The 14,577-nt window shown below is 34.1% G+C and overlaps 1 protein-coding gene across 1 annotated transcript; it reads right to left on the bottom strand.

Moving 5' to 3' along the window:
- Window positions 1-2,990: 2,990 nt before the first annotated feature.
- Window positions 2,991-7,643, bottom strand: LOC104890220 (auxin efflux carrier component 5). Its single transcript, XM_010675618.3, has 5 exons — window positions 6,796-7,643; window positions 6,610-6,695; window positions 5,387-5,544; window positions 4,255-4,331; window positions 2,991-3,399 (listed from the first exon to the last, which is right to left on the bottom strand). Exons 1-5 carry the CDS (start codon window positions 7,518-7,520, stop codon window positions 3,321-3,323), a joined length of 1,125 nt encoding a protein of 374 aa, XP_010673920.1. The 5' UTR covers window positions 7,521-7,643; the 3' UTR covers window positions 2,991-3,320.
- Window positions 7,644-14,577: the final 6,934 nt, after the last annotated feature.

Below are 14,577 nucleotides of genomic sequence, written 5' to 3' on the forward strand. Positions count from 1 at the left end.
GTTGGTGAGTTTCAAGGGTTTTGGTGGCTAATTAAAGTTGATGAAATGATTTAATTGTTTAGAGTAATTGATAGTGGTGGAATTTATTGGGAGTTAATAGCCGTTTTTAGTAAAGATTAACGGAATTTATTTATGGATATTGACGTAAACTAGGAAAAAGATCATTTGGGTACTAAAATGTTTAGTTTGTAGTAAATCTTGATAAATAGATGCTTAAAAGATTTTGGATCCATTTTGAGAGTTTAATTTTGTATTTTATCTTGATTTTTATCCTTTTTTAACATTTTCTAATATATTTGTTACTTAAGCTGTTATTTCCATTACGGATATATAAGCAGATGATTGCGGGCTTGATTTGAGATTTTCTAGCAATTTTTGCTTCATTCCTCATATATTTGCTTCGTTTGCATATTCTCAAATTATGTTAGTACTTAGTAGCGTAGTGTTCCAAAATCAAACTTCGGGCCTGTTCTTACTAACTTATTTTCAGTTCAGTTCAATTCAGTTTGTTTTATGCCAGAGAGAACATGCCTTTATTACCATTTATCAATTTCCAATTTCTAATCTTTTCGAAAAAAAGTTTCCAATGTTTAACTTTTAAAATTTTTATAGGTCACATTATATAAGTTGTACAAATTTAATATTATTCAGAGTTACATTAATTATGTTAATTTTTTGAAACATGGCAATTAAAAATCGAAAAATCATTTATTATGGTTTTCATACTTATGTCTTTAGTTTTAGACTTTCATTGCGCTCAAATATTTTCATGGCTCGAAGCAAAAACTAAAAAAGGGGCTCCTAAATAATGGAGATGCATGCGTTTAATAAAAAATTCATTGCCAAAAATATTTCATAAAATTTTAAATTCAACAACCACTAAAAGTTCATTAAAATTACGAATTATATGATAGGCCCATTTAAAATAATCCAAATGAACAAAATGTATTAATAAATAGAGTTTCAAACGAGCAAAATGTATTTAAAAGGAGAGTTTCAAATGATCACATAAGCATAAATTAGTCTCAGATATACCAGACTATCGAGTTTGTGATGAATAAACTCCTCAAAGGAACATCTAAATTTAATTTAAGTAAAAAGGTCCTAAACTTTTATTTACGGTATATGCCAAAATAAATTATAGTTATTTGAGAACCTTACAGATTCCAGTCTATATATGTCGATTCTATTATTTTATTTTATTTTTACATAATATCCGTTTTATTTAAGGTACTTATTTAGATGGATTACCAATTTACACGATGTTAATTTTTATTGTATTTATATGAAAATGGGCTTGGGGTGACCCAATAAGGAGGAGAAGAGTTTAGGCCACTTACAAGTTAGGAGGTTCCATCCTAAAACCAATTGGTGATAGGAGAAGTAACTCCTAATCTTATAAAGTGGTTTATTCTCTCCTCTTTCTCCAATGTTGGACACTCACAAGTGGACTTTCAATGGGTTTCAACACACCAGACATAAATTTTTATTTCTTTTATTAGTACACTAGCAAAAGTTCACATCCCTGGCCTTCAGGCTTTTCCCCTCATTCTGATCTGCTCACTAATCTTATCAGTACCTCACAACTGAACTGAATTGAACTGAATTGAAATGAACTGAACTGAATTGAACTGATCTGAACTGAACTGAATTGAACTGAACTGAACTGAAATGAATAGTGATATGTGAGAGTAAAAGTATTGTCAAGAGCTGAACTGAACTGAACTGAGGGCCTGTTCTCTTCGGCATAAAACAGCTGAACTGAACTGAACCGAATTGAATTGAACTGAATTGAACTGATCTGAACTGAATTGAATTGAACTGAAATGAATAGTGATATGTGAGAGTAAAAGTATTGTCAAGAGCTGAACTGAACTGAACTGATCTGGTCTGAACTGATCTGAACTGAACTGAATTGAACTGAACTGAATTGAATTGAACTGAACTGAACTGAAAATAAGCTGGGGAGAACAGGCCCTGAACTGAACTGAACTGAACTGAACTGAATTGAACTGAACTGAACTGAATTGAACTCAACTGAACTGAAAATAAGCTGGGGAGAACAGGCCCTTAATCTACTTCCTGCCTGTAATTTGTCATAACTAGCATTTTTCAATTTCTTTCGAGACAGAACTTCGGTTCTAACTTCTATTCGACATAAGTAAGAGTCAAAATTTGAATATTAGACATCCGAAGTATAATTGTTTTTAGTTGCAAAATTTAATTGATTTAGTCTCTATCACTTAAGTCTCTCACTAGTTTTTTTATTTATTTTACTTTTCAAAGTTAAATTCTATGAACAAAATAGAAATTTTATTGAATTTCTTTATGATTTCTAATATTATATTTTTTTAGTTGATTTTTGAATTAAATACACTACTTCATAGATTGTGAAGAAAGTGGACAATTTGATTTCAAATAAATTTTTTTGAATATTTTTGTGAGTATGTATTGACGTTGCAGTGTATTGATTGTAGTTTGTAATTGAATTTTTTAGTTTTGTAAAGTTTCCTCATTTGAGTAATTTGTATAATGTAAATTATGCAATTCTCTGATTTTAATTGACTTGTGAGTGATTGTTATAATTTTATTTTTAGTATTTTTGTTTGAAGCCCCTTTTCGTTTGTAAACGAATTGGTAATTTAGAAAAGAAATGGGGGTAAAATATCTCTTCATTGGGACACCATAACTCCCCCCTTCCCTTATGTAATAGAGATGATGAAGCAAATTTAAGACCTTAAGCTGTTTATTTTCAAAAAAAAAATAAAAGAAGGCTTTAAGCTGTTTATATATATCAATAAGTTTTTTTAATCTATATGAATCACAAAGGCAGTACAAAATACAAAGAAGAAGAGGGGGATTCAAATTTGTGACTATCGTTTACAGCACCTCAATCTTAACCACTAGTAGACCAAGACATCCTTGGTTCATATCAGTAAATAATAAACAACAAATTCATGATTCAAAGATTGAATCTGATCTAACTGCTATTACTAGTACTACACCACTATATTTGAAAGAAGTATTATATTAAGATCACAATGAGTACAATTTCCAAAATTCACAAAAAGAGAACAAAAAAGATGTGATCATTGTAACAGCATTCTTGTACAACATGTGGAATGAAATCCAGCAAATTACAGAAAACTTATAATATTTGATGTGTGTTTACTTTTTTTTCTTTTCTCTTTTATAATTTGATTTGGTACTTTGAAGTATATAATATAAAAAAAAAAATACTTCTGACATTATTTACTCAAAATGTGGATCCGCTGACTAAGGATATTCATTTTTGGTACAAACTAAAAGAACTTCATTACTCATAATGAGTGAAATGTCTCTAAAATTGCATAATATGCAATCAAAATTGGAAGTGAAGCCATCATGCCAAATATTACCCTGCAACATGCATAAAATTGAGGTGTAAGAAATTTGTAAAAAGAGATAATATTGCAAATGTATATATAGAAACGCAAAAGTTTAAAATGATAACAAAATGTTCACAATTGATATTTTATAGTTATCACTTGTGAGTTGTGACTAATCTGAGTCCAAAAACACCCAAAAAGGAAAGATAATTTTTTTTTTACTACCTTTCATTGTGCTATGTGTACAAATAGTTTTTCTGTAGAAAAAGAAATGCAAAAAACCAATTACTCCTACTAGATAATGTCATAGACAGCATCTAATAAGTTCACTTCTTCATGGTCTGATTAGTGCTTATTGCTTATTCCGATTCCGGGTTTCCGGTCCGGTCCGAACCCGGAAAATTCCGTTCCTGACCGAGATTTCTATTATTTTAGTAAAAAAAAGTTTATATGTTAAAAAAAATAAAGAAAAAGGTAGAAAGTTACAAATTTGAAAACATACTATTTATTACTTTAGGATTATTGTTATTAAAAATATAATTTTTAATATATCTAATTTATAAATACATTTAAATAAAATAAAAAAAAATTTTTTATAAAAAAATAGATTCCGGTCCAAGACCGACCAGGCCGGAAAAATTCCGGTCCAGATCGGACCTAAAATTTTCCAATCCGGTCCAAGAAAAAGGGATTCACTGATTCAGTCGGTTCCGATCTGATCCGATCTCGGACAGGTGCACACCCCTAACTTGTGTTTTTATTTTTTTTGGGTGTCTCGACTCTCTTCCCTTGTACAATAAACAAACCAAAGGTAGTAGGGTCATGGGGTGAACAATGTTAAAAACCAACTTCAATATATATGCGGCTTGCTAATGAAAGAACTTACGCAGTACTTAGAACATCTGCGTGCAGTCCATATTCTTTCGCATATATGAAGGAGGTGATAGATTGGGGCAATGCTGCCTGAAAATAACACACATTATTAGAATAATTTTGTGAAAGAATCTAAAATATAAATTATGTACTCGCTAAGTCTCAAAATATTAGATCTACTAAATATTCCACTGAGAAAGGAGGGGTGGATGAGATTCGAACCCGTGACCTTTTTGTCACGCTGGCTTTTGATACCATGTCAAAGGACCAACTCAACCAAAAGCTTAAGCTGATGGTTGACGCCCCAGAAATAGATCTATACTCTATCAGACCATAACTTTGATCATATGTAGTGTCTTAGCTTGTTAGAATCCTATCACTGTGTATTTTTTTTCAAATATTAACTTTTTAAATTTGATATTAATGAGTAATTAAAGTTATTTCTGGTCAAACATGCTTGTAATATAGAAATAAATTAAGTATTTTCAGATAATGAAGGGAGTAATATGATCTGTAGGCTACTTCCTCCTTATTTGATATTTGTGCCACACTGATCACTATTGACACTATTCATAGTTTTTACTTTTGACTATCTTGTATTATTACTATATATGTACGAAGAAAAAAAATGTAATAATATTGAATGTTGTTAAAATTTATCTTAAAATTAAATTAAGTTTAGTAGAAAAATCGTAATTAAAGACATTAATATTCAATTCTCTGTTTGGAAAAGCATTTTAGCTACCTTAAATGATAAGGTGCTAACATATTTTAGGTGCTAAAATGATTAGTAGTATTTGGGGAGCACGTAAAATAAAATTTCAGGTGGCTAAAATGACTTAAATGATAAGTTAATAAAATTTACCTTTTCACAATCAGGTGGCTGAAATTTAGGAAAATCCTTCCAAAATTTTGACAACAATAACTAACTAATTTTGCTAAAATAATTTATCAACTTAATCAACTAATTTTGCCAAACAGTTAAACTAATCAGTTTCAGCACCTTATCAGTTTCAACTTTATCTTATCAGTTTCAATTTATTTTCAGCTAGTAATGCCAAACAGAGTCAATATTATGCAGTATTAAACGTGTATGTCAAGTCTTTTGGATACAACTGGTAAACAAAGGAGGAGGTATAAAGTACCTGGATGATAGCTACACGTAGAACATCACCATGCAAACCAAGAACAAGCGAAGATATAGCCATAGCGGCAGGGCCAGCTATAAACTTCAAAATCATCGCGAATATGGTCAACTTTGGTCCACATGAGATTAGCTTCTCTTGCGATGCCATGAACATGCCTTAATTTTCCATACATATTCCAACATTAATTAAACAACACAAATAATAGAATAATAATATCAATACTTTTACTAGGAAAAAGAAAGCTACAACCTTATATTAATTCTTCCTCCCTTAGTTAATATTGCACTTTATAAAACAAAGGCAAGATAAATGCATGTTTAATTGTTGTATATCTCATGTTGCATATTCGAGAAATATTTGTTGCATCATGAGAATTTTTTGTACGAGAGAGGTGTATGGTTGTATAGAGTTACGTAACTTTTGATAATACACATAAGTGATCTGCATGATTAGCTCAAGTATTCGGCAAAAACATCGCCAACTAATTTAATGGCGGATCTAGGATTTCTATATTAGGATGGGCCGAACTTGTTGATTAATTTCTTTGAAAATCACCTACTCCACCATACCTAATTGCATTACTATCCCAGATAGGTTACTTATAATTATATTGGATCGTGGGGTGGGCCAAGGCCCGGGTAAGCCACCCCTAGATCTGCCCATGCCAACTACTAGCATGGTTACGTTGTTTTAATTAAGTATGCTATTTATTGGATATAAACATCCTTTAATATGTATACTTAATTAAAGTACTTCACCATGAATAACTATATTCATCAAAATTACATGTGATTTATGAAGTAATTAACGGCATAATTTTTTGGTAGGTATATTAAAACACAAAAGTTGTTTAAATCAAATATCAAAAGATCTGGGTTTAAAACAAAAAAGTTATTTAAACCAGATATCAAAAGTTGTTTATGGACCAACACATATTTAGATCAACTGGTAAGGGAGTTATTCTAGTTTAACCAGAGGTCTCGGGCTCGAGTCCTGGGAACGCAGCCGTGTGTGCTGAGAGAGTTTTCCCCCCAATTGGGGCCTGACCCGGCTCGAATCCAGATTAGTCGGATTCAAAAATAGATTTCGAAAACCAAATATGGTTCACCAAAAAAAATTGTTTATGGACTTGATTATATAAAGTGACTCGACTCAAAAAAGTAACATGAACACGAAACTACTTGGACACCAGACTCGACCTAGAGGTTAGTTTAGCTTACCCATACTAAACATAGCAGTTCCAGTCCCAGCTTTTGACATAATGAGTATAGATCCATCAACTATGCTTGGCAATTGCAAATGAAACCTACATATAACAAATCATAATAAATCAAACGCTAATAACATAGTCATAATCACATGTAAATCATATAATAAACAAATGATCACTATGAAATAAATTGTACCTGCTAGCAAAAAACGCCCAAGCAATACCTATAATGCAAGAATAAGAGTTGGGATTAGCAAGAATTTTCACCCCAACCCCCTTGATTAAAGACCATAATGATGGCCTAACAACATCCCCTAAACCATCATTAGTACTAATAATTTTTCCTTCCATATCTTTATTCTGATCAACCCCAAAAGAATGAACTTGAGAAGGATCCTTAATCTCTACACTAGTACTAACACAATTTATAGTACTAGGTAAATCTATCCTAGATTGACGAAATTCAAGAACAAATAAGAGTACCGTAAGCCAAATAATAGCTTGAGTAACCGAAAATTGAACAACTAGGTCTACACCCATAGGACCATACATGGCCCCTAGTAAGGGCACCCCAACGACGAGTGAATTTGTTAAGGTTGACAACGAAAAACTAGTTATCGACCAACAATAGCTTCCCTTGCTGCTACATGTAACCCAAAGGGCTAAGACCGCGACTATAATGACCTTAGACATGGCATCCGCGGCTAGGAACTTGTAATTCCATTCAAAAGGGTTACTATGAGCCGTGAAATCTAAGTTGAAAAGAGGGAGAGTAAAGTAACAAACAAGCCTATTTATGGCATCACATTGATCAGCTTTAAAGAGGCGCCACCATTTGACTGAGCCATAGCCTAAAATTAGTGCTACATAGAGTGGAACTGTTGCTACTATAACCTTGGATATATCTTCTAAGCTTATCATGATTAATTAATAACTCTGAGATATGAACCAAAACCTTATATATGAATTTGTGCTAGAGAATGTTTGATGTGGTACTGTTGAAATGACAAAAAGCATCAGCTTGTTAGCTATTTATATGCATACGTGACAGAAAGCATCTCAAACAATTTGTTAAAGTTAAAAATTTATAGACTTCTTTTTCTAGATGTAAGCAACTAAAATTTGTTACAAGATACCTTAGTGGCTTAGTTAGACAATAGTAACCGTTCTAATCTTTCTAAAAATGGTAAGGAGGATAACAAATAGATACAAATCAACGTCCCATTAATGATAATGGAATTAGGCTAATAGGCACACATAAGTTAAAACTATGGTTCGGACCATATTACATAAAAAGTTTGTAAATAACTGGATTAGATTTCTTAAACTCCAAATGGTTTAGTCTAAATTCAATCCAAAAAAATTTAGACTCGAAAATTTGAGTGTAAATTCAATCCAAAAATTTTCTAATCCAGTCCAATTTGACAGTTTGGACTAGACCTTGAACTTTTTTTTAGTCAACTTATACCCTGTCAGCACACATATCAGGTTGGGATAGTGAGGGGACCCCACACATGGTAAGGCACTGTAAGTTCGAATCCTATTACTAGACCAAACAACCTTGGTTAATGACGTAGGAAGGTTAGCAGATAAGTTCTATGACGAAGTTTGTCAAAATAGCTTGAAATGATTTCTACTAATTGGGCCTCCGGAGTCCGATTGCTTATTGTAATACCTTTCTGGAAGCGGAACGGGCCAACGAGTCAAACTCATCGCTATGCCGTGACCTATAGGCTTTTTAAGCCCTCCGAGTTCGTTTAGGGCCGGAAAATAACATTTTAATTATTTTCGGATTTTATTATTTCCTTAATTTCGTATAAGGGATTTGTGTTAAGTATTTAAACATTATTAGGTCATTATTGGGAGGCAGTTTTTGATCTTTAATTATATCTCAGAGTTCCTACTCTTTTTTGGTGGATTCCGGATTTCTACAGATTTATCGCTTGTAAATCTGTTTGTTCTTGATCGAGATTAGTGCTTGCTTTTCTCTGAATTTTCCGACTGCGTCAGTTAATGACCGTTAAACTACTATTTGTGCGCTTTTTTTTTTTGATAATTTTATTAATATCAAAGAGATGGAGATGACCTCTAACTCCAAGCTAGGTATTCCCCCACTAGGTGGGCGAAGTTTTTATAGTGCCGAAACACACCCGACAAGGAGGAGTCCACCACCATATAAAGGTACAAACTATTCTCAGATACATATTATATTGAGCTAATTACATAATACATTGAGATAAGTTATCTAATGGCAATGAGAACTACCAAATGAAAGACACTGTGAAAGCCTAACATCGAGCCGATTATCCTCCACACCTCTGAGACCTGCTACTCCATTTGCTTCTCCAATTCTACTGAGAACTTTTCAACCTTCATGAGATCAACACATTTACAGCCAGACCACAACTTCCGAATTTCGCCATAAATTCAGTTTTGAGAGTTGCTCACCTACCAATTGGGAACTATTCAGAGAATGAGAGATGGAGATATTCCTTTTGCTTCCCAAGGAAGCTCTGATGAATCTGAGGATGAAATTTAAATTTCCTGGCCCCCCACCATTATTTAAACTCCAATTCACTGCTTCCATTGAGTCAGAAGCAATAATAAGGGGCAGCGAATTATATCTGGGATTGTTAATTGTGATTTGCATTGCTCTGTGGATGGCAAGAATGGAAGCTGAGTTAAAATCCATAAAGGGGATGGGGCTGGACCAGGCGCACAAGATCCCTCCTTGCTCCAATCTGAGAAATCCGCCCGTTATCAAACATGAATTGTTCGGGTTTATAGATACACCTATTATCCATGATGCCTTCGGACTATCCTTCCTTACTTCAACATGGGGATTCAAGATGGAAAGTGCAGGCTTAATTATGCGAGTCTCATTCGCCCACTTTAGACATGATGGGGTTCTTGCAATCTCTTCGGGAGAGTATGGAAAGGGCTCCTTCCAGCTTTTAATCCACCAACCCAATCGGATGAGAATGAGATTGCGAGAGTCTGCTATAGAACTTGCTTTGTTCATAAAGACTCTTTCATTTCTCTCTTTCCAGATTGTCCACAAGATAATTGAGAATATTGCCTTCCATACCTTTTTAAAAAATTTGCTTCTTGTTGGGAAAGACCATTGAACAAAAGCTGATTCAATACTATTTGTGCGCTTATATTATGCTCATATTTTATATACTTAGATTCTTGATTAGAAAATAGAGAAAAGGGTTCTGGGGTTTTCTTTATTTTGTTTTTTTTTGTCCGACGGGAGGATTCTTAAATCATGTGATTTATGTTTAGGGTGCATCATGATTGAGAATTAAAGGGAATAAGATTTAGGTGCAGATCGAGATTATTCTAGTGAATATTGCAATATAATGGTATTGGTATGGTCTAATTTATGGGGTTTTTTTAAACTATTGTTATAATTAATTGTACCTTTTGGGTAAAGGCATAACAAATTAGATACGATAGTATCAATACTATATATACCTTGAGCATCATGTAGATCGATGGATTATGGAAGAATTATAAATTTGTTTTGTCACTTCAAGTTTTACACACATGTATATCGTATATATAATGCAAAATAAATAAAAAATATTATCGAGCTTGAAACATAGATTACTTTAAGAATATATACGAAAATTAGGATTTATTCTTAAGCTAAATCTATTCCTACGAATTTTTCATAAGTGGTTAAGCTTATTTTCCTCATTGCTTAAAACAATTCACAGGTCAAGTATTTTATTCTCGCACATATATATGCAAATACCATTATTCAAACTTTATAAAGAATCAAAATAACCTATAGATTGAGAAAGTATTCTCAACTATTGACCTTAAATTCCAATGATTATAATTAACTTCAACTGTATGAATAATTGTACACGTTTAATAATCCCAACTACACACAATTGCTTCACAATTCGTAATAGACCCTCTCTTACCTCCATGCATGGTAATCTCAAGTAAAGTATAGTTACGTGCCACATAAACAACTGTTACCTTAGCTTGATCAGATCAGCATACCCAATGCATGTGAAATATGTATTTTGAACTTCTTTTCTAGTGCCATGCATGCATGCAACTTTAAGTTCATGAGAGTTGTGAGTGGTCGATGTAAGTTCTATTGACTATCAATCTAGAAATAATAGCAAACAATAATAGAATATCAAATAATAAAGCAGGAAAGAACACACCAGAAATTTTACGTGGAAGCCCAAGAACTGGGAGAAAAACCACGAATCTGCACTAGGAATCGATGAATATTCAAGAAAGATTACAAAAAAGCGCTCAAGAACTCTCTCTATAGCTTTTTCTCTCTCTAATCTGTATTTAAAGATGAAGAATACATTAATCGTAATTAGGGCACCTATTTATACCCTCATTAAGCAAAACCAGAAAATTAACGCGTCGAACTTTTCACAGAATAGGTGATTTGCATCGGATGTGAGGCGCCTATTTGCGTCGGACTCCGGTGCGACGCCAAAGCCCTCGACGCAAATGACTCAAAACCATCTGCGTCGTATGCGAAAACGACGCAAATGGTTCAGCTATTTGCGTCGCACTCGTATACGGTGCGACGCAGATGGCTATCCCAGCCCAACTCAGAGTACTGCAGAGGGTAATGTGCGTCGCACATAGCCTAGGGTGCGACGCACATTAGTGATTTGCGTCGCACCTCGGGCTATGTGCGACGCAAATTGGTATTTTAATAAAAAAAAAATTATTTTTAGACCTACAATATACTGCAAAGATAATTTCGTTGAACTGAACCAATAAAACAAATATAACAAATACTAAACCAAAATAACAGATCTGAGAATAACAATAAAACAAATAGAACAAATGAAAACAATGTGAACATAAATACAACAAACAATCCAACTCATCAATTCTAAAAGGCGAAAATAACGAATGTACAACAGATTAATATGTACAACAGATTAAGCGAATACAATACAAAATTCGAATAAATATGTACAAAATGAAGAATAAAAAACAACAAAGAAATTGAGAAAAGAAGCGTATAAATCTGAAAAAACGTGAAAATACATCGATGAATTGAAGCAACAATTCGCTAATCTAAAAAAAAATAGTCTAAAAATCCTAAAAAACAAATCTCTCAACAGTTAATGTAATACAACATCTAAAAATACTAAAAACCTGAGAATGAGCGAAAAAATTTCGTCGATGACATCTGAAAATATCTCTGTGTACATAGATCTGAAAACAGCATCAAAATTTTTGATGAACATAACCAGCAACGGTGGGGTTGTGTACAGCAATCGCGATTAAAGTGCGACGATGAGTTAGAAAATTTTCTGGACGGAACAGAACAACGAACGTACAGCAATCGCGACGATGAGGAGAGATAAAAGAGTGCGACGATGAGGAGACTGAAGAATTAGGAGGGAGATTAAAGTTTTTAGGAGGGAGGGAGCGGCTGAGAAAAGAGTGCGGCGATCTAGGGTTAGAGAGTGAAGGCTGATGAGAGTGAGAAAAAAGGTGAAGGAGAGGAGTGAAGGCTGAGAGAACGGACGAAATGGAGCGGGATCTAGGGTTAGAGACGCGAAGTGGGCTTTTTATATGTTGGGAGCCTATCTGCGTCGCACTCCAGCCCATGCGACGCACTATCAATTTTTTTTATTTTAAGCCCAACACATCTGCGTCGCATGGATTTCTTCGTCCGACGCAAATCTATTTTTTGCAACGCATCTTCATGACATGCGATGCAGATAGGGCCTCGACATTTTTGTGAGCAGTTGTTTTGCGTCGCACTCTGGCTCCCATGCGACGCAAATTCCCTTTTTACGTCGTTTCCGTTTTAGTGCGACGCACATGGAGGGACGCAAATCGTCTTTTTTCTACTAGTGCTGCTTTTCTAGTGCCATGCATGCATGCAACTTTAAGTTCATGAGAGTTGTGAGTGGTCGATGTAAGTTCTATTGACTATCAATCTAGAAATAATAGCAAACAATAATAGAATATCAAATAATAAAGCAGGAAAGAACACACCAGAAATTTTACGTGGAAGCCCAAGAACTGGGAGAAAAATCACGAATCTGCACTAGGAATCGATGAATATTCAAGAAAGATTACAAAAAAGCGCTCAAGAACTCTCTCTATAGCTTTTTCTCTCTCTAATCTGTATTTAAAGATGAAGAATACATTAATCGTAATTAGGGCACCTATTTATACCCTCATTAAGCAAAACCAGAAAATTAACGCGTCGAACTTTTCCCTGCAAAACCGCGAGTCGCGGTGCCTGCCGCGAGTCGCGGTGCCTGCCGTGAGTCGCGGTGCTGGCCGCGAGTCGCGGTCAGCTCTCGCAGTTTTGCCAGTTCTTCGTAAAACAGTCATAACTTTCTCGTTTCTCACCAGAATTGGACATATGACCTATCGTTGGAAAGCTCTCGGAACAAGCTATCACCTTCAATTTGAATCAGCTCAAAATCATTTAAGGATTGGAAGACATGTGCATTCAAAGTCAGCCTTATGTCCCAAATGACGTTTTCCTTCTACGCAACCTCATCTCCACACCCATACACCTCCATGAGCTTCATATACTACCATATACCCAACAGTCGATTGTTGTTAAGCAAACGGTTATGTGAGATTTATTAATCATGTTCCTTTCGATATATTGAGACTTATTATTATTTGATAGCCCATAGATGGAATGTGGAGTTTTGGACTATTAGACTTTGTTTTTCTGAACTGAATTAAACCGAATTGAATTAAACTGAACTAAAATTATGAAAGGAAATTAATTTATTTGAACCGAATTGAATTTGTCATTTTCCATTAATTCAATTCAAAGGAACAGAATCTTAGGGTTTTAGTTATTCGATATTGATAAAGAGTGAGGTTTTAATTCTTATGTAAATATACCCACATTCCTTGAAACTAAGGCTATGTTTGGCAATACTTACTGAAATGGAGTTTAAACTGATAAGGTGGCTGAAACTAATTAAATAGCTGCTGAAATTGATAAGCTAGCTGATTGCATAACCTGTTTGGTAAAATTATTTATGACGACTTTAGCTGAAATATCTTTTTAGGCTTAAAAAGAAAATATCTTTTTAGGCTTAAAAAGATAAAAAGAAAATAAAAAATCCAGCACCTAATCTTAGACGTTATATTTTGTTCCAATTCAATTTCAATCAAGTTTTGGACTTAAATTTTATTTAAGTTCCTCCACCAAACACCACTAATTATATAAAGTAACTTAAAATTATAGCACCTTATCATTCAAGTCACCCGAAATGCTTCTCCAAACAAAGCCTAAATAACAAATTGAATCCTTCGCTCCATCATATGCATCTTTCCTCTTATATATAGTGAATTTTATCCCATTTCTCGAATAGTCAATTAGTACGCATCCCCACTCTAACCATATCTGTATATCTTTACAATAGTTTGTGCACAACCTTCAAATATGTTAATCGAATTATTCATTTCGCTTCAAGTACCTAACTAAATTGGAGCCTTGACACTCCAACTCGAATATGGACAACCTGCCACTTCATTTGATCTAAACTTGATCAAATCAGCCCAGCCCACGGGCCTAGTCCGATTTTTTGCGGGTTTTGGGCAGATTTTTTGGCTCTCTGTCGGGCCCGACTCTATTTTTTGTTTTGGCTTTTCAGTCTTTTTTTGGCACGGTCCGATTTTGACTCGAAAAGCCTGCTCATTTTATCCCGAAATAACGGGCTTTGGACACAATTTTTTGGCTTGAAATTTGGGCCTGCCCGACCAATGGGCAATTTTTAAACCCGACCCTACTCAAAACCGGTTCATGATCATCTCTACTTTAATCTAAATCATGGACATTATAAAGTTGTCGAATCGCACACTTGAACACTTGTGCGTGCCAATATGCTTACCCAACAATTTTTTTTCGGAAATTCTTAGGTAAATGACGCACTCCTAAATTATTCCAGCACTTCTGAATTAAGAACAGGAAATCAGGAATGAGTGGAGA

The sequence above is a fragment of the Beta vulgaris genome, chromosome 4, assembly GCF_026745355.1.
Source record: "Beta vulgaris subsp. vulgaris cultivar EL10 chromosome 4, EL10.2, whole genome shotgun sequence".
Classification (NCBI taxonomy): domain Eukaryota; kingdom Viridiplantae; phylum Streptophyta; class Magnoliopsida; order Caryophyllales; family Amaranthaceae; genus Beta; species Beta vulgaris.

Bases quoted from the DNA above. Each gene is read 5' to 3' on its own strand.
- LOC104890220 (XM_010675618.3), bottom strand. From the start codon at position 7,520: ATGATAAGCTTAGAAGATATATCCAAGGTTATAGTAGCAACAGTTCCA. The intron at 5,545-6,609 runs GTAAGCTAAACT...TGGAAAATTAAG, and splicing joins AACTGCTATGTTTAGTATGG to GCATGTTCATGGCATCGCAA. The intron at 4,332-5,386 runs GTACTTTATACC...TGTTATTTTCAG, and splicing joins TACGTGTAGCTATCATCCAG to GCAGCATTGCCCCAATCTAT.